This window comes from Sylvia atricapilla, chromosome 15 (assembly GCF_009819655.1).
Source record: "Sylvia atricapilla isolate bSylAtr1 chromosome 15, bSylAtr1.pri, whole genome shotgun sequence".
NCBI lineage: Eukaryota > Metazoa > Chordata > Aves > Passeriformes > Sylviidae > Sylvia > Sylvia atricapilla.
The window spans coordinates 14,962,039-14,979,954 of NC_089154.1; the positions used below are offsets into that span (position 1 = coordinate 14,962,039).

Genomic DNA, 17,916 nt, shown 5'->3' on the forward strand with positions numbered 1-17,916 from the left:
AGATGGATTGTCTTGTTAACAAAGTAAATTCTTGTCATTTCATAAATCCTCGGGAGCTACAGTGGTTTCTGTTTTATTTGTTTTAGTCACAAGATGGCCATTTTATACAGGTAGGAATAATAGCACTAAGCCCTCAAGAATTTATTGCTATTGAAAACAATTTGTCTTGGATCATACAGTTCATTTTCCTTTAAGGCTGGCCTTTTCCAAGGTGATTTTTTTCAGCTCAATCTGACTGTGCTCAGATGTAGATCCAGCAGCTTTAGCGGAGTGCACGGAGCACATGGAACTTGTTACAAGTCCAGTCCCTAAGAGCTGTTAGATTACTTTCCTGCAGTTCTGTTTTGCTGCTGAAGGCCATGTGTAATCTCCTTCATTCTGCTGTAGATTTCCCACTTTACCTCCTGAAGCTGCATGAGTTCTGCTTCCAGATTCTTTGCTTTCTTCTCATTTTCTCTGGCTGTAGCAAATATTTCTTCTCTGGCAGCCCGTGCATCATCCAGCTCTCGTTGGTAGTCCTTCATCTGAGCCTTGTTGAAAAGAATAACAAGTTTATTACCATTTCAGTGGAAAGAAATGTGGATGGAACAGAGCACATAGACATTTACATGGTCACAATGCTGCTGAAGTTATATTTTCTGCAGAGATCTGGTGGCACATGTTGAAAAGATCTGAAATGCTGTTCCAAGCAGGGCAATGCTTCCACTTGAGCACTGCCTCTTTTGTAATGTCTATTGTCCATATCTCCTCTGAATATTTGGGTACATGTACAGTCTTAATGTTTCTGATGAAGAAAATTTTTGTTGTTTAGTTGTTAGCACGTGACAGAACAGTTGATGTGGGGATTTAAAGTATAAACAGGAGCATGCTAATTCAGAGACAACCTGATTTATGAACAGTGTTTTATGCTCTTGAGCCAAGTGTTAGAACACAGATTGAAGCCCTGTAATAGGTTTTATCATACAGTCCTTTCTCTTCATGTGAATCCTTGTTTTTCTCCATGTGGGAAAGTCAGTGGCAGATGAGTGTTGGCTAGAGAATTCTGGAAACTCTCTACCATGATGAAATTTAAGATTTTAATAATTCGCCTTGTGAATTTTCCCACTGTCACTCAAACTGAGTGTTCAAATACTGAGATTTGAATGTGGCAGCCTAGTTAAAATTCCCCCTCTGACCAATCACCTGTAACTGGCCATCAAGTTCACAGATGTCACCTAACTTTAGTGTTGTGGCTGTGTAAGACACAGCAGTAGGCAAAACTGTATTTTGGGGGGTTACAAACCTGTAATTTGCGAAGCTGTTTGATGGCTTCTTCCCGACCTTTGTTAGCAGAGTCAGCCTGGCTCTCCAGGTCTTTAACATCCATCTCCAGCTTCTTCTTGGCTGCAGCTGCCAGGGCACGTTGTTTCCTCTCATCTTCCAGTTCCGTTTCGTATTCGTGGAGCTGATCATTGGGGAAAAACAAGGTCACTTTAGGAGAGTCCTTGGGCACTCCTAAACCCTCTGAATGAATGAATCTCTCATTCATCTCATCACGTGTCTCTGTGAAGTGTCATTTCCCTGGCAGTTAAAACAGATTTCCATCTTGTCCCAAAATTAAAGGTTTGTTGAAAGGACTCAGCAGTTTGGGTTCTGTATTCGTGGAAATGTGTGTGTTACAAGGTGACAGCTTCAGCAGCTGTCCTTGCTGTCACAACTCTTCTGTACAAATCAGTTTTATCCTGTTCTCATCTCCAATGCTTTTTGCATGCATTCAGTGTACTTTGGGAAGACAGATATATTAGAAGTTGTCTTTTTTTTCACTTGCACTGAGAATACAAGGAAGGTGGTTCTGACTATATCTGAAATAACAATTCATATGTTTTATACTATATTGGTTCTAGAGTTAAATAGCTACATTTGTTGGTAACTGTGCATCTGCTGCTGAAACAGGGAACCCACCCAGCCTTTTCCAGTACAAGAACCCATTTCTTTTTTTTTTAAACCAAATATAAGGGAAAGCAATATAATACTTTTTTTTTAATCATAGTTAGTGAGGTGCTTTAATAATGGCATTAGGTTGGGGCCTTTCAGCTCCTTGATTAGATATTTACAAAGGCAGCAGTAGGGAATGGTACCTGTCTGAGGAGTTGTCTTTTCTTCTCCTCATTCTGTTCATCTCTGGCTTGTAAATCTCTTTCAAACTGGCCTTTCAGGGCCTGCATATTGACTTCCAACCTGAGTTTGGCATCTTCTGCAGCCTGGAGCTCGTCCTCTAGCTCCTCTAGTTGTGTCTTCATCTCTTCTACTTGCTGTTCAAGGGTCCGTTTAGATTTCTCCAACTCATGGACCTTTCAAGCAATGAGATTTCATAGATTTGTTATGTGAAATAAGAATAATTCTGGTTATACACAGTATGTATACCTGCAGTTCAGGCCACATTTGGAACTATCAGGTGTGGACAATGAATAAACTAATTTACACTGAAACTGCTAAATCAGCTTGATTTTGTGCACTTGGAAAACTGTCCTAATATAATGAGATCCTCTTTATCCCAATCTTTTGTTTTTAATCCAGTCAAATATCATAATTTAATTCATTTAGTATTAGAAGTAATGTAATCATATCTCTGTAAGAAAACAAGCGATTGGCAATGCAGAAGTTGAAATTTTGAAATTTGCTGCAGTTATGTCAGTAAAAATAAGGCAGGTGGCAAAGTCAAATACAACTAATAAAATAAGATTTGCAGAGTTTACAATTTCAAAGAAGTGTAATAAACTGGTACATTATTTAGAAATCAATTAGAATCTTCTTCATGCTTGAAGTTATGTTAAAAAACATAGCCTACAGTTACTTGGGCAAATCCCTTGAAAGTTTGGGCACAAATGGAATAACCTTTGAATTCTGTATGAAATACCTGATCTTGCTGAATGGATTTGTGTGCTGCAGAGAATTTCCCACACTGAAAACAATGATCTCTTTTTTTTTAAGTTACTGTTGTGGAGATTGTTCTAAGGCCAAAACTTACATTCTTGCCAACATCATCTTTGGAGCTAACAAGATCTTCCATTTCAGCTTTCAACATTTTGTTTGTTCTCTCCAGTTCTTCTTTGGCTTCCAAAGCCTCTTCAAGTGCTCGAGCCAACGACAGAGCCTTTGTTTCCTTTTCTCTGGCTTCAGCCTCTGCTCTGTCCCGTTCATCTGCATATTTTGAGGAGATGTTCTTCTCTTCAGCTAGCATCTGTAAAGAGGGAGTGTCAATTCAGGAGGTCATTAGTAACAGGGAGAAAAATCTCTGCTTTTGATAAAGGCATAGAAATACAAAATTAACCTTTTTTTGTATAATTACATTTTAGTTATTTTTTTGTCCCAGTGGACACTCTGTGAATTCCAGACAGGTGATAACACAGCAAAGGGAGAATCTAAAATCCTTACCTGATCAAACTTCTTCTGTTTCTTCTCCAGGTTGGAGACCAGCTGACGCTGGTTATCTAAGTCCACCACCAGGTCATCCAGCTCCTGCTGAAGTCTGTTCTTGGTTTTTTCCAGTTTGTCATAAGAAGCAGCTTTTTCCTCAAACTGTTGCGTGAGGCTTTCAATTTCTTTCTGAAGTTTCTTTTTACCTTCTTCCATAAATTCTACTGTGGTGGTAAATTCCTGTATCTTCTTCTTAGAGTCAGAGAGCTGAAATTTGAATTCAGAGGACAAATCTTTGTAGCTGCGACAACGAAACTTTGTGACAACAAAACTTTGTGGCAGAGAGACAAAAAAACTTGGCCATGAGACAGCTAAGACCTGGGGCTTACCTAGTTTGACCTGTGTGAAGCTGGTGACATTTACCCGTCACTCAGCCTTCATAAAATGAGGCAGAGCACAGATGAAGGATGCACATACAGGCCTCGTGTGCAAGACTTTCTGTGGACCCAGGGATGACATTTTAAAGGACAGGGAGGTGCTGCCTCCACTGTGGAGTAGCACTGGTGCCATCTGGGCTAAGAGCACCAATTCCCATGTGCTGTGCCAGGATCGTTCTGCACATCCTCTCAGTGCTGGAACTAACGAATTTAACTGTGGCACTGATACCTGTATTGTCAGGGTTGAAATATGTCTCTCCAGATTCTGTTTTGCTTCTACTTCTTCATCCAACTGCTCCTGCAAGCTGTTCCTTTCATCCTCCAGCTGGCGGAGTTTGGTGGACACGTTCAGCTTCTGCCGCGTTTCTTCCTGGAGCAGCTCCTACAAATCACCACATCAATTGGCAAGACAGTCATCGGTTTAGGTCTTTGGATTGTGCATTTTATGAGTATTGTAGGTGAGCAGATGTCGGAGGCAAGTTTTACCTGGGTGTCTTGTAGCTGAGATCCTAAGGCTGCAACATCTTTGGTCAGTTTGATGTTTTTGCTTTCTGCTTCATTGAGCAAACCAGTGACGTTTTCAACTTCCACCTGTGAGATGCCACAGAGAATAAACTTCAGTTATTTGGCAAACCTTCAAAATCTTCCTTAAATTTCAGTTTCCTTGGGTTTGTCTGAAACATTATCTAATGCCATTTTTGTCTAAAATATTATCTAATGCCATTTTTGTCTAGTTTACCATAGTTTTTACTACTCTGTATCAAAACTGGTCATATTCATAAAGCAATAACAGTATGTTCCTTGCAATGAATTGCAAAGCAGAATGGGGATTTTTGATGGATTTTCCTTCCCCTTCCCAAGTTTGACAGAAGTTGATGCATTTGATTATATTTTCTTACTTATTCACCAGGTTAAAATAATAAAGCAACACTTACTGCAGCTATGAACAACAAGATGTAACAATAAGCTTGATTAGTATATCTGGATATTGAACATCTACCAGAGAGCCATTTAAAATGATCTTTAGTTATTTCTTAACTAGATAAGAGAGCATTCTCCTTTCATTGTCATCTTTTCTGAGTATGTGTGTTTAGTGGCTGTCTGATACATTTCCAAAGGCCACATACCTGTCAGTCTTCCCCATCACCCAAAAATGAACAAACAGAAAGAAACAGTCAGATCTACATCATGGTCACTGGATCAGTGATGGCATTACAGACTGCAACACCTACAGAGGGGAGGTGAGACTAAAAGCTCCCAGTTCCGTGCAGTTGATTAATTGTGTGATAATTGAGGTAGGAGTTTCGGTGACAAAAAATGAGCATTTTGGCTGTAGGGCCATAATTCCTCTAGATACACCCTCACAGAACAGTATAAACTGGGCTTCTCAGTCCCATGGTGTCACAGCAGATCATCAAACTCCTTCCCACCTGTAATTTATGGACTTTTTCATTGAGTTCTGTCCGAACACGCTCTCCCTCGGTGTATTTGGACTGTAAATCCTGCAGCTGTACTTCCAGCTTCTTCTTCTTGTGCTCCACATCTTGTTTGGCCTGATTCAGGCTCCTGACTTCGTTAGCCAGGTCAGCATTGTCTTTCTCCAGTGACTGTTTGGTCTTATCCAGGTTTGCTTTAGCCTACAAGCACGCGAAAAAGTGAATTAAGATGATTTATAAGAGGACGTAGCGTGATCTAGGAGACAGTTTTCAGTGAGATGGGTTTCTCTTTACCCGTTTAAATTGTTCCAGCTGCTCTGTGAGCTCCTCCACAGCCTGAGTGTGCTTCTGCCTCATCTCCTGCACTTGGGCTTCGTGAGTGCGAGTCTCCTCCTCCAGAGCTCTCTTCAGCACTGTCACCTCCTGCTCCCGCTTTGCTCTGCAAGGTGACACACATCAGTGGGGCAGCAGCAGCAAAGAGCATCCCAGCCCTTCTGCAGTGCCATGGGCAGTGTTTTCCTGAGCCTGGAGACACTCCTTCTTGCCCCCTGTGCCACATCTCCATACCTGAGCTCCTGCTGGGTGGCTGTGGTGTCCAAAGTGTCCTCAAGCTCTGTCTTAAGAGCTTCCAGCTCTTCTCCGAGGTCTCTCTTTTGCTTTTCTGCTTTGTTTCTTGCAGCTTTTTCAGACTCCAAGTCTTCCTGGAGATCAGAAATTACGGATTCCAATTCGCGGATCTTCTTCAGGGCGTTGTTCTTCTGAGTAGTTTCATCTTCAAGCCTTTTTTGGGGAAAAAAAAAAAAAAAAAGAGCATTTAATTTTAGGAATTAAAATAAGTATTAATGATTTTGCTTTGAGGAAGTCAGTATACACTAAAGATTTATAGGTTCTGTGCAAGAAAATGCCAAAGAAAGGGAGGACTGATGCAAAAAAAATCAGACAGCTGTACTTTAGCTGGATACAATGTCTGGAGATGCTAATCAGTTGATTCAGCAAATTTTGGTTGAGTGTTTTTCCTCTTAAATTTATACAAAAAATCCACTGAGATTCTGGAGGAGATCAAGGTCAGATTCTTAATTAATACTTGCTTATTGCCCATGAAGTAGATTGTTATATTTGATTTTACTTGGCAGCACTGCCCTTGCCTATGGGAAGAGGAGTTCTCATTGATACCTGGAGGTAATTTAATAAAATAGACTATTTGTCTATGGATAAACAATAGCAAATTTTTTTTTATTATTTTTTTTTCCACAAAAGGACATTTGGAAAAAGGGAAAACACATGGAGGGGATGAACTGAGAGATGAGATTCATGGCTGGAGCTTCTCAGTGTCTGGGAAGGGGCAAGAGATGTTCCAGCCTGGGCTTTTCACCATGTGCAGACCCAGGAGTGAATACCTGGCCAGAGCAGCCTGCAGCTCTTCCTCCTTCTTGGCCAGTTGTGCCTTCAGGTCAGCAATTTGTGCCTGGAGCTCTGCAATCTGCTCATGCAGATCATTTGCCTCCCCTTCCAGCTTCCTCTTCACTTTGTCCAGTTCTTGTCTGCTCTTCTCTTCCTTCTTCAGCCTCACTGAAAAAAGGAGGGATTGTGGTCACCAGACTGTGGTAGTGCCAGGAGTCCTTAATCTCACCTCAAACTTTGGCCTCCAGTGTGGCCTTGCATTTAACTACAAGTCACTGTGTTTTTGGAGCAACATGCAATGCTTATTTTTAGCCATCCTAAAGAATAATTTCTTTATCTTTCTCCAATATAAGCATTTTCCCCCCTCATTTTTTCTCTCCACTCTTATATATATAACAGATAAAAGGTTTCTGTTGATTGGCACCATGGGGATTTGGTAATTATCACCAAACTGGCTTCAGCATAAAAAATTTGGAAATACCCCACATATTTTAAAAAAGTTCTCTCCAGATTCTGTTTAGGGTTTTTTTGCTCTGTGCCAAAGAAAAAGAAGAAATTGTACAAAATGCTCAATAAACTATTGTTCATGTTACCTTCAAGCTCAGAAATCATAGATTCATGTTTATTCTTGAGCTTTGTAAGATTTTTAGCTTTTTCTTCTTCTTCTGCAAGATTCGTTGTTAGATCACTTATTCTTTCCTCAAGTTGTTTTCTTTCCTTAAGAAAAATAAAAATACTTTCATTAGCAAACGTGTCTGCCATTGGTGATCACAAATCAACTCTCTGCCAAACAAAAATGTCCAAGGGATTGTCTTTTTGTGCTGTATTTCTTGAGATTGTAGTGACACCTCTCAATTTTTCAGTCACAGAGGAGCTGTGGAGTGCTGTCTCTGGTTTCCATGCTCCTTGTGCCCTCTCTGATGGCTACAAAGTACAGGAACCCAGTTCCCAGGAACATTCCCTTTCAAAAAGTACTGGAAGGCATTCTTACTTCCAGTTTGAATCATCAAGTTTGGTTGAAATTATTTGGTTGAAAACCAAGAAAATGATTGTCCTCTCTCGGACAAGAAGAGATGTTTTCCACAGATTGTGCTTGACTGCTGTAAAGGTTTTGCTTGAAGATGTTGCTACATCAGATCTCAAACCCAGTAGTTTTCAAACCCAGATGTTGCTACCCAGATCTCAAACCCAGAAAAGACACACAATTTCGAATTGTTTAAATGAGCACAGAAGAATTATCAGAAGTGCATTTGATGCAGGCTGGACTGATGGCCTGGTGTGACTGCACATCCATGAGATGAGATTCCCAAGAGTATTCCTGTTTCTCTAGTAAAAGAGAAGGTTTTCTCTATACTTTCACTGGTTTTAGAATAAGAAAATGGACCCAGAACCCTCACCTTGCTCAGCTTGTTATTCTGATCTTCCATGATCAGAATATCATCTTCCATTTTCTTTATCTTGCTGTCTGCTGCTACTTTTTCAAGCTGCAGTTTCTGCCTTGCAGCTTCTTCTTCTTCCAGCTGTTCCTCAAGGTCCTTTAGGGTGGAAAGAGAAACCCACAAACCATGAATTCTGGAAATAAAATACTACATATATAATTCAGAAGAAATGCTTAATGTTTATTACTGTACGTTGTAAACTTTTTTTTTTTTTAATTAAGAGCTAGACAATCTGTAATACTTGACAACATAGAAGGGAAGATTTGATAAAATAATGTTTTGGAGAAAAGATGAGGATTGAGATGAGGAAGAAGAGAACTTTGAGGGAAAGAGCATCAATTGACTGTCCTTTCTTCAGTAGCACAGATTATATCCTACAGAGGGTTGTGACACTTATATCCTATAGAGGGTTATGCAGCAAGCACTGTCCTAAGATCTGAGTTTTTCCACTCTCTGTTGTGTCTCAGTGAGATTCAAGTTATTGTCTGCATTTGTCACTTTTCCCTTCTTACCAGCATCTGTTGTTGCATCTTTTTCTTCTCTGCCTGCAGCTGCTGGCTGTGCTCCTCCTCCTCCTCAATTCTGGCCTCCATCTCATGCAGGATCTCTTCCAGCTCTTGTTTCTTAGCAGCCAAACGGACTCTCATCTCCTCAGCCTCAGCATACAGCTCAGTTTCTGCCTGGAGCTGCTCTGCCAGGAGGTTCTTCTCTTCAACAAGCTGCACAAATAAAATGGAGAGGGAGTTTAAGGCTTGGAGTGCACCTTGGCTGGTGTTTTACTGGACATTCCTGGGGTACAGGCAGGAATAGCTCCACCACAGATTCTTTTGTGGATGTTGGGCCTTTACTGGAGTGACTGGAGCTTGTCTGCACTGACCTGCTCTAGACCATTGCTCTGAAGGCAATCATGAGTGCGAAGGAGAGAGACACCTTTATTAAAACAGCTTCTAGACATGGCAAAACAACAGCTTGTGTTTCCCAGAGCTGCAAATCACCTGTGAGTGCTTCTGTTCCAGCTCCTTCAGTTCACTCTCTGCTTTTTGTTGTCTTTCCTTAGTTTTCTGTAGCTCTTCATCCTTGGCCTGCATTTCTTCCTCTTGGCGGGTGACTTGCAGCAGAGGTTTCACCTGGCAATGGAAAGGGTTTTTAAAGGATGTTTCCTGTCAGGATTTGTGGTGCTGAAAGGACTGACTGGCACGAATGGACTAGACATTGCTCAAGATACTGCCCAGCCAAGCCTGATAGGAGCATCTTTAAAGCCCTGAGCCTCAGCGGTGTTGCTCTTGGCTGTCTCTGTGTTAATTCCTAGGGCCTTGTGAGCACCTGATAGTGTCACTTTTGAAATGTCTCCAGGCCTGTTTTCATCCCTTGATCAGGTACAAAAAAGTTACATCTGCATGGAAAGGCAACGTGCACACAGAGGTGTGTGTTGTGTGTGTTACTGCCTATTGCTGCTTGCAGAGGAGATTGCTGTCAATAATCCAAGTAGGAGAAGTTTTCCAAATCCAAACTGAATTCTTGAAACACCCAAGCCTCTTTAATAGGAAAACAGACAGAATTTGCATGAGTGCCCAGCAGGAAGATGTTTAGTGTCCCAGTTAGGAACTCCCAAGCTACTTGGTTTCCTATAGATATACCACCCTGGATGTTCAGAAAATTCAGTTTTACTCAGTGTTCTCATTCTCCACCCCAGTGAAATTATTTTATTTTAATTAAAAAAATATCCTAACATGCATAATCTTTTGTGAATCTCGAGCTAGAATTACCTTTAATGCTAATGGCATTATAGAACTATCCAGAGTATCTCTAACCCTAAGTTTTGTGAAACTAATGAGGCTCTTGCCACCAGCTGCAATGGGCTTTGAAACAAGGAGTGCACCTGACACGATGTAGCTTGGTGTCATGTGCATTTCATTTCTTTTGGAAAAACTGAAGGGATATTTACTGATAGTAGTCACTCACTTTAGTGAACAGTCTCCACCACTGCCAGTTCCTCAGCTTCAGGTAAGCAGCACAATTTCTTTGGATAACCTTCATTGCAGTCAGCTGTTGCTGTCTCTTGGCAAAGGCTCTGTGATTAAAAACATAAAGCAAATTGGTTCAATCTGAGGATAGAAGGTGTGACCAGCCTCACAGTGGAACTGCTTCCCTGTAATTACACTGATCAGTCTTTTCTGGGCTGGAAGTGAAACCTTCATTGGACACGAGCTCTAATGCAATATAAATAATAATGAAATGTCTCAGTATCTTCAGTGTGCTCTGTGGAGCACTAAAGGCCCCTGCAGATACTCTGCTGCAGAAAACATTCTGTTTGTTAGCACAAATTCTTACTTTCTTGCTAGGTAGCCTCGGGACATAGCTTGGAAGGTGATAATGACATCTGTGATCTTCAGGTCTCTCTCTTCTTCCAGGTGAGCCAGAACACCAGTTCTGAAGAAGATTTTACTCTGTCCAATTCTGTACAAGTTGGGATCAAGCTCTAGTGCTTTGATCTGGAGGAAAACAGGGGTATTGGTTAACTCCAGTGCTGAGGTTTAGGGTACCAAAAATCCCTGCTCATTTCTGTTCAGTCTCAACCCTTTTACATAAGCATAGTGCTGATTATCAACAGGATCAAAAACGCTTTCCTCACCATGAGTATGCAAGCCTGCTTCCCATCCATGAATCCTTTAGGAATGGCATTTGCAGCGAGAATTTCATACCTGCCAAAAGGTGCTTACGTTAGGGAGGTGGAGACACCCTGGGTGGGTTTGGACAGACAGACAGACAGACAGAGAGGTGTTGGGTGACCCAGGGCTGGGGCTGAGGGCGCGTACCGCTGGCGGAACTCCTGGAAGACAATCCTGTTGGGGAATCCCTGCCGGCAGATCCGGATCCCTTCCAGGACACCATTGCAGCGCAGCTGCTCCAGCACCAGGTGGGCATCGAGCTTGCCAGACTGAAACGGGAGCAGAAGGTCTTTTTAGCACAAATTTACAGAAATGTTACTGTCCACGTGTCTTTGAAGACGTCATTTTTCAGCTCTGCCGTGTGCAGCTCAACTCAACAGCAGTAATGTGTCAGGAGTCTGGAAACTGAGCTTCTGGAACTTACCCTTTTCTCGTGGTTTGGAATGATGCAGCGGACAAAGTTGGGGTTGGTGTTCCTCAGGGTGGTCATCAGTTTGGTCAGCTGCTCCTTGTAGAGTTGTCCAACAGTCCGGAACATGCCCTTCTTGGTTTTTGAAGCGCTGGGGAGTGAGCTTTCACTCATCTTGGCCATTTGGTCCAGCCCAACGATACGGTCCACTGAAACAGAGAAAACACAATTTATATAAATTATCCTTGCCTGACACCACAGCCATCACTGGCATTGTTACACTGCAGGTTACCAAAGAGGACAGGTAGGCTTTTTATGCAATAGAAGCATTCTGACAAATGTACTAGAAGCCTTTCTGGGTAAATAGTCTACTTCTATCAAAAATGAAAATGTGGATTTTGTTAAGTAGTGACAGAATGGAGCAACTGAATACCCAGAATATATTTTATTATGTCCATGAATTAAACACAACTCCACAGAACTTACATGAGAGGCCTCATAAAACCTAACAATAACCTGTATTAAATGAGGTCTACAATTTTACGTACTTGGCAACGTTTTTAACAGTGTAATGAATAATTTTTATTCTGTTGCTGAATAATATTAAGGAAATTTTTTTTGGTAGTGCTTAAAATTCTCTAATGAAGTTTTTAATTAATGATGTCTTTAGAACACATTATTCTTTTGTCTTAGTTCAGTCTCTCCTATGTTTAATCACATTCACCGTTGTGTACTGCCAGTAAGAGAGAGCTGTCAGAAAGTTCTGGTAGGAGCTTCTCCCTTTAAACCCCATCAGTGATTTAGAGTTGTGATTCATACCATCCTTCCAGAGGTCTGCCACGAATTTGTCTGAAGACTGGTTCAGCAGAGAAGTCACGTTGTCATTGAGTGGGTCCATGTTCTTTGTCAGCCAGGCAGTTGCATTGTAGGTAACCTGCAGGGAACAGTGAGTGCTGCATCAAAGATTTGTCCTTGGTAAGAAACCTGGAGTGGCCAAGAACACAGGGCACTGTATGAACACAAATCTGACAAATAATGGTTTGAGGGTTGAGAGCTGAGTATTTATTCTCACATGTATTATTGTCTTTAAAAACTCTGCTTGCTAGAAAAGAATCCAAATAACTTGGATTTTCAATAACCTCGGTGATGGCAATTTTTGTTTTCTTGTGAGCTTAGCACGGCCATGATTTGCAAATCTTATTTCATTGCGTACTGTGTAATTAAAGCACTTAATAAGCACATTTCATAATTAAAGCCATGCCTCATCAATGCAGGTACCAGAATGTTTCTCTTCGATCCTTTGTGTATCAAAGAATCAAAGTTCCCTAAGTCAAAATATCTCAATCTGCCCAGTACCTTTCCTGCATAGTGCATTATACAGAACTCTGTTTTGTCCTTGAGTTGCTTGGGCTTCTGGAATTTGGGATGGTTGCCTTGTTCTGAAATTAATTTCTCCACAAAGGATGTGTCAGTGGCCTTGGGGAACCAGCACTCTTCATCCAGCAGAGCCAGGACACCGGGAGGGTTGGTCTGCAACGAGAACAGTGTCACATCAGAATCTTCACAAACAAACACAAACCTTCTTCACCCCCGAGGTTACAGAGCCTTCTAAAGGATCTTTTGTGCTGACACATGAAGTATCCCACCTACAGAGAGAGAATCTTACTGGTCTTTCGATCAGCTCAATGCAAGGTTGGAGGTCAAGGCCAAAGTCAATGAAATTCCATTCAATGCCCTCTCGCTGGTATTCCTCTTGCTCCAGTATGAACATGGTGTGGTTGAAAAGCTGCTGAAGTTTCTCATTGGTGTAGTTGATGCACAGCTGCTCAAAGGAATTGATCTGTGAAGAGGAAAGAAGTGAATTTGTAACATTAGAAAGAGACCTTCAAGAGTGAGCTTAGATGGTATTTGCTATTTTGTATTTCTTTTTGCATATTAAAACAATTAAAATATAAGGATCTACGTGAGTTTAATCAGCTTTTGTCCCACAGTACACACCTCAAAAATCTCAAACCCAGCAATGTCAAGGATCCCCAAGAAGGAAGCTCCTTGTCTTTTTGTTTTATCAAGAGCTTTGTTCACCCGGGCCAGGATCCAACGGAAGAGACGCTCAAATTTTGCCTTGGCCAAAGCTTCTATGGCAAAGTCTGCCTGGAAAAGGCAAGAGGAGATTGTAAGTGAAGCAAGAAAGCCACTTAGAAGTGAGACAGATGGTTCCCTTTAGAGGAGATGTAAGGAGAAATGGAAATAGGAACAGGGAGAATAGCTGCAGGAGAGACGGGCAGAGTGCATGTGCTACCTGCTCTTTGGTCTGGGCTTTCTGGACAACATCTCGTCCAACCTTGATCCTTGGGGTCAGGATAGACCTTGTGAAATCTGTCACATTAATCCCCATCAGGTGGCACACCTTTTGTGCAGCTGGAATAGAAAAGTGAGATTTTGTTTCAGACTGAGTTGCCTCTTAGCTGGTCAGTAAATAAGTGTGAATAAGACAGTAAGACTGTGAATAAGAGTAGCTCAGCAAGTATGCAGAATTATTTATCTTCCTTAAAAGCTTCTCTATTGTGCATACAAGAGATGACACTTGCCATAAAAGTAACATTTGTGATCCAAGCAACAAATTCATCAACTTACGGATTCAGGATTACTAGAAAAGGTAATGATAATTGAGCTAAATGTAAGCATGGTTTATATTTTAAAGCCTGAGAGCTACCTATATAATAACAATGAAAAAAAAAATATTCATAGTGTTTAATTAGTTGCTGCTTTATTAATTTCTTAATGTGAACTAAATTTTGAAGTGGAAAATCATACCAGTATCATCTGGCATAGAAGCTTGATCAGTGTTTCTCTCCTTCTTGAAGACAATATTACCCAGCTGCAGGACGGATGAGACGACCCTCAGTATGGCTGGAAGAGAAACAAATATAAATGAGGATATATAAATATATATAAATGATACAGATAAGTGATAAAAATGAGGAACAGAATGGCCACATTTTGAAAACTTTGTTCCCTGCAATAACCTTCTGTTGCCTGTGATAATCTGTGCCTCTCTGGAATGTTTTAAAGTAAGGCTTGTTTTAAAGGACTGTGCCATAAACTCCAGGAGTTTGAGAGCTGATTGAGCAAAAATCTGCACAATCTGAGCAGTGGAGGGAATGGGCTGGTCTGGCAACACCAGCACCTCAAGCTGAGTTATTATACTGGCTCCCCAGGCAGATCCCCACACCTCAGGAATTTGTCTCCCACTCACAGTGCCTATAGCACCTTCCCTGCTCAGCCACTCAAGAGTATTTCTGTCTTTAACATAAAAAAATATATCTGAATAACCAGCAGCTTCAAAATTGTGTGGCACTTCTGAATGTCCAGTTATTCAGGGATATGTGTACTTTTAGTTGAGCAACTAAAATCAAATGTATCCATAGCTGTAAAAAATTAGTGTCAAAATACAGAGGAGGTATTTATTAATGTTTGATCACTAAAATATACATAAATGTGATGCCACTTAATCTCGGGTAGTAAAACCTACTGATGCATTACAGATGAGGTTGTATCAATCTGGGGAGCTCTACTTGTTTTATCTGTAAATTTATCTAATTTCCACAGGAGAATGCTGTCCTAATGGGCTAATATTTTAGATTATGAGACCAGAGGGGTTCAGACAGGAGGATGCTGGCTGCTGTTGCTGCAGTGGAGAATGCAGGTGAGGGATGTGCTCTGCTGCTGCTGCAGCTCCAAAGCAACGGGAGGACGCTGCTTCTGCCACCAGGTGTCACTTGGGACGTGGCAATTTGCATCCTGCACACTCCCAGCAACACTTAAGAGGTAAAAAAAGCTGTGCAGGTGGATGGCTCCACATTTTTAAGGCACTTTAGTTGTTGTTTCATGCACTTTGTTTTTATTTCTCTTGCCTCTGAATCAGTGAGTACATAATGAGGTATTTGAGCCTGTTCCCTTTCTTTCAAAAAGAAATCAGATTATTTTGTAACTTTCTCATGCTAGTTGTTGGAGAGTTCTGAACATGGCTTTAAATGGTCATTACTGTTGATAGAGCTGGCTTCGACTCAGTAATCTCATTTTGGATATGTTGAGGAGTCCAGTGAGAAATATTCCCTTTCACAAACACAAATTAGCTTTGCAAAGGGATTATTCTGGGCAGAATTAACCTCTGCATTTGCATCTCTAGTGTCACTTGCAGCTGTATATCTTGAATAGACTGTTGATAAGAGTTCTCACCTGTCTGTTCCTCATCAGTAAAGCCCATAATTTTCATGGCTTCCAAGGTCTCCTGGAACATTTCATCATCTTGTTGAGAAGGAATAGGCACGTAGCCACTGGAGAGAAAGGTGTAATTGTTGAAGCCTTCCAGCAGCAAATCATCTAAAAAGAAAAACAAAAAGAAAAGCTCTATTTAAGTGCATCTACTTAATGCTCTTGGTTCATGAATTCTCCTAAGGAAACAGAAAAAACCCCAATATTTTCACCAAAGGGAGATTCTGCTTGTATGAGGAGTTAAGGGTTTTGTCAAATATTTTCAAAATAGCTATTTAGCAAGCATGATGCTATTAAGTTTCTAGTTTTCATTAGTGGCTGGAGAACGCCTCTGCACTTTGGGGCAGTTTTGTGTCCTCTGGACTCAAATCTGAGCCATTCTTCCCAAAATTCTTCTATTTCGTGCCATTTGTAACCTACTCAGAATTATGCCCTTCCCTGTGAGAAGTTACAATATCCTGTAAACTGCAAACAACCTGCCTCAAACAGGTGGGCATGAATTGATGCTTCCTTAAAATTCACTTGAGAAAATTGTTTTCTATAGCTAAAATACATAGCTATTTCTTTGGCAGTTTATTTATAGTAGGGATTGAATGATATGTAATTACAGAAATTAAATACTTAGGCAAGCCATGGCTCAGACTAATCAGTGAGATGAGAGAATCATTAGTAAGGAACTTACTTCTCATTTGTTCAGAAGCTCCAGCAATCAAATAGTAAAAGATGTGAAATGTTCTTTCATCTTTAGCCTGACGAATTGCACGGGATTTTTCGAGCAAATCTGTTTGTCAGGTGTGTTAAAAAATCAATAACAGGATTCAGTCCTTTCTTAATTGTGCCATCAAACTCAGAACCTTTTATGGACCACTTTTTGTGACTATAAGCTAATAAAAATGAAGTTATCAATAGTGTAAGTATTGCAATACCAGTCACTGATTCACTCTTTAAAAGCTAAAGTGCTGTAGATAAAACTTCAGTGAAGAGCAAAAGTGCTAAAACAGGATTTTTTCTAAAGATCAGTTGTCAAAATAAGAGCAGAACAATAAACTGTTTGTTGCTTGATGCTACACTTAAGGGATAAGGTAATTCTTTATAGCTGCATCATTCTTCCGCATTTATTGGAGCAAGAAGCTCCTTCTCTATGCAAAGAGGAGCAGTGCAACACTGAAGAAAAATGCATATTAATATGTTCATTAAAACATGCTGGCTCATTAACACAGCCAAGGGCAACACACTTAACAAGCGAGGTCAGACTGAGCTGAACTTCTCTGTCCATTCTCCCTGAAAAAAGACATCCAGGTTATTGACACACAGCTCCGGGTGTGTAACTGGACACAGCAGTCGGTATTTCACCCAGGCAAGGAAATCCTCTGGACACAAAGATGTCCCTTGCCACTGCCTTCTGTCTGGGCTGTGCAGCTCTTTGGGGAATAGCTCCTTTTCCTACAGCTGAGAAAACAGCCCTGGAAACATCAACCTGGGAGCAAGACAGAGCTGGTATCAGCACAAAGGGAGCCTCTCTGTTTGTGGCTGAAAACATCAACCTGGGAGCAAGACAGAGCTGGTATCAGCACAAAGGGAGCCTCTCTGTTTGTGGCAGGATTTGCCTTTCTCAGACCTGCAATGAGCTCGTTTGTGTCCCCTCCTCTGAGCCCATGAAAAGGATACAAGTCTCGATGTTTGCTCCCACGATGTAGCCTGTCACATCGAAGTTGATGCGGATGAATTTGCCCTGTGAGTGAAAAGAAGCTCTGAAGTGGGCTGATCCTTCAGGTTATGGCAGGTTTTCCAATACTATTATTATTATTATTATTATTATTATTATTATTATTATTATTATTATTATATTTCCAATATTAGCCAGTATTCAGCCTGTTTCATTAGACGTGTACATCACCCTCCCAAGAATCCAAGAATAACACAGTGCTGGGGTGACTTGGGGCACAGCCTGAAAGGAATTAACTTCTCTGATATTCCCTCTGTCCAGAGTCCCCAGAATTTTGTTCAGGTGCTTTAAGGGGCAGGAGTTCTCCCTACTGGACAACATCTTTGTTCTGCTCTGGTTTCCACAAGGTCGGTGAGGGAACAGGGTTGGATCTGTGAAACTCTCTCTGCTGAACTGACCCAGATGGATCCCTGAACTTTACAGAGAGAGGAGGGTCTGCAGGGAAAACAGGCATCTGCCAGCAAGAAATGTCATCAGAGAGTGACAGCTCTCAGATCACAGCATTTAAACTCCAATCTGGATAAGCGTTTTTTCTTTTCTTCTCCATTTTTCCCCTCCTAATAAATTTTCTATTTAATATCCTAACTGTGCCATAGCAGTCACACCTTATGAGATATATACTCAACAACGGTGCAAAGAAAATGGAAATAACAGATTTGGTTTGTGAATGCTCTGAAGGTGGATGGATCTGTGCTAGAGCAGGAGGTGACTCCAAAAGGTCACACACA

At 41.1% G+C, this 17,916-nt stretch overlaps 1 protein-coding gene across 4 annotated transcripts in view; it reads right to left on the reverse strand.

Annotated features, from left to right (window-relative positions):
• The window catches only part of MYH11 (myosin heavy chain 11), a 52,433-nt gene that overhangs the window by 6,763 nt on the left and 27,754 nt on the right, over nucleotides 1-17,916 (reverse strand). For all 4 annotated transcript variants that reach the window (XM_066330306.1, XM_066330305.1, XM_066330308.1 and 1 more), the window contains 29 exons: nucleotides 17,131-17,194; nucleotides 16,145-16,243; nucleotides 15,427-15,570; nucleotides 14,002-14,097; nucleotides 13,487-13,605; nucleotides 13,186-13,338; nucleotides 12,854-13,027; nucleotides 12,544-12,717; nucleotides 12,007-12,121; nucleotides 11,203-11,396; nucleotides 10,926-11,047; nucleotides 10,742-10,811; nucleotides 10,441-10,601; nucleotides 10,072-10,180; nucleotides 9,105-9,236; nucleotides 8,622-8,828; nucleotides 8,068-8,205; nucleotides 7,264-7,387; nucleotides 6,667-6,838; nucleotides 5,837-6,049; nucleotides 5,564-5,708; nucleotides 5,264-5,470; nucleotides 4,320-4,424; nucleotides 4,063-4,215; nucleotides 3,415-3,663; nucleotides 3,008-3,220; nucleotides 2,118-2,330; nucleotides 1,283-1,444; nucleotides 402-530 (listed from right to left, as the gene is read on the reverse strand). In XM_066330306.1, coding sequence (XP_066186403.1) covers nucleotides 402-530; nucleotides 1,283-1,444; nucleotides 2,118-2,330; nucleotides 3,008-3,220; nucleotides 3,415-3,663; nucleotides 4,063-4,215; nucleotides 4,320-4,424; nucleotides 5,264-5,470; nucleotides 5,564-5,708; nucleotides 5,837-6,049; nucleotides 6,667-6,838; nucleotides 7,264-7,387; nucleotides 8,068-8,205; nucleotides 8,622-8,828; nucleotides 9,105-9,236; nucleotides 10,072-10,180; nucleotides 10,441-10,601; nucleotides 10,742-10,811; nucleotides 10,926-11,047; nucleotides 11,203-11,396; nucleotides 12,007-12,121; nucleotides 12,544-12,717; nucleotides 12,854-13,027; nucleotides 13,186-13,338; nucleotides 13,487-13,605; nucleotides 14,002-14,097; nucleotides 15,427-15,570; nucleotides 16,145-16,243; nucleotides 17,131-17,194 — 4,356 coding nt within the window. The remainder of the gene's footprint in view (nucleotides 1-401; nucleotides 531-1,282; nucleotides 1,445-2,117; nucleotides 2,331-3,007; nucleotides 3,221-3,414; nucleotides 3,664-4,062; nucleotides 4,216-4,319; nucleotides 4,425-5,263; nucleotides 5,471-5,563; nucleotides 5,709-5,836; nucleotides 6,050-6,666; nucleotides 6,839-7,263; nucleotides 7,388-8,067; nucleotides 8,206-8,621; nucleotides 8,829-9,104; nucleotides 9,237-10,071; nucleotides 10,181-10,440; nucleotides 10,602-10,741; nucleotides 10,812-10,925; nucleotides 11,048-11,202; nucleotides 11,397-12,006; nucleotides 12,122-12,543; nucleotides 12,718-12,853; nucleotides 13,028-13,185; nucleotides 13,339-13,486; nucleotides 13,606-14,001; nucleotides 14,098-15,426; nucleotides 15,571-16,144; nucleotides 16,244-17,130; nucleotides 17,195-17,916) is intronic.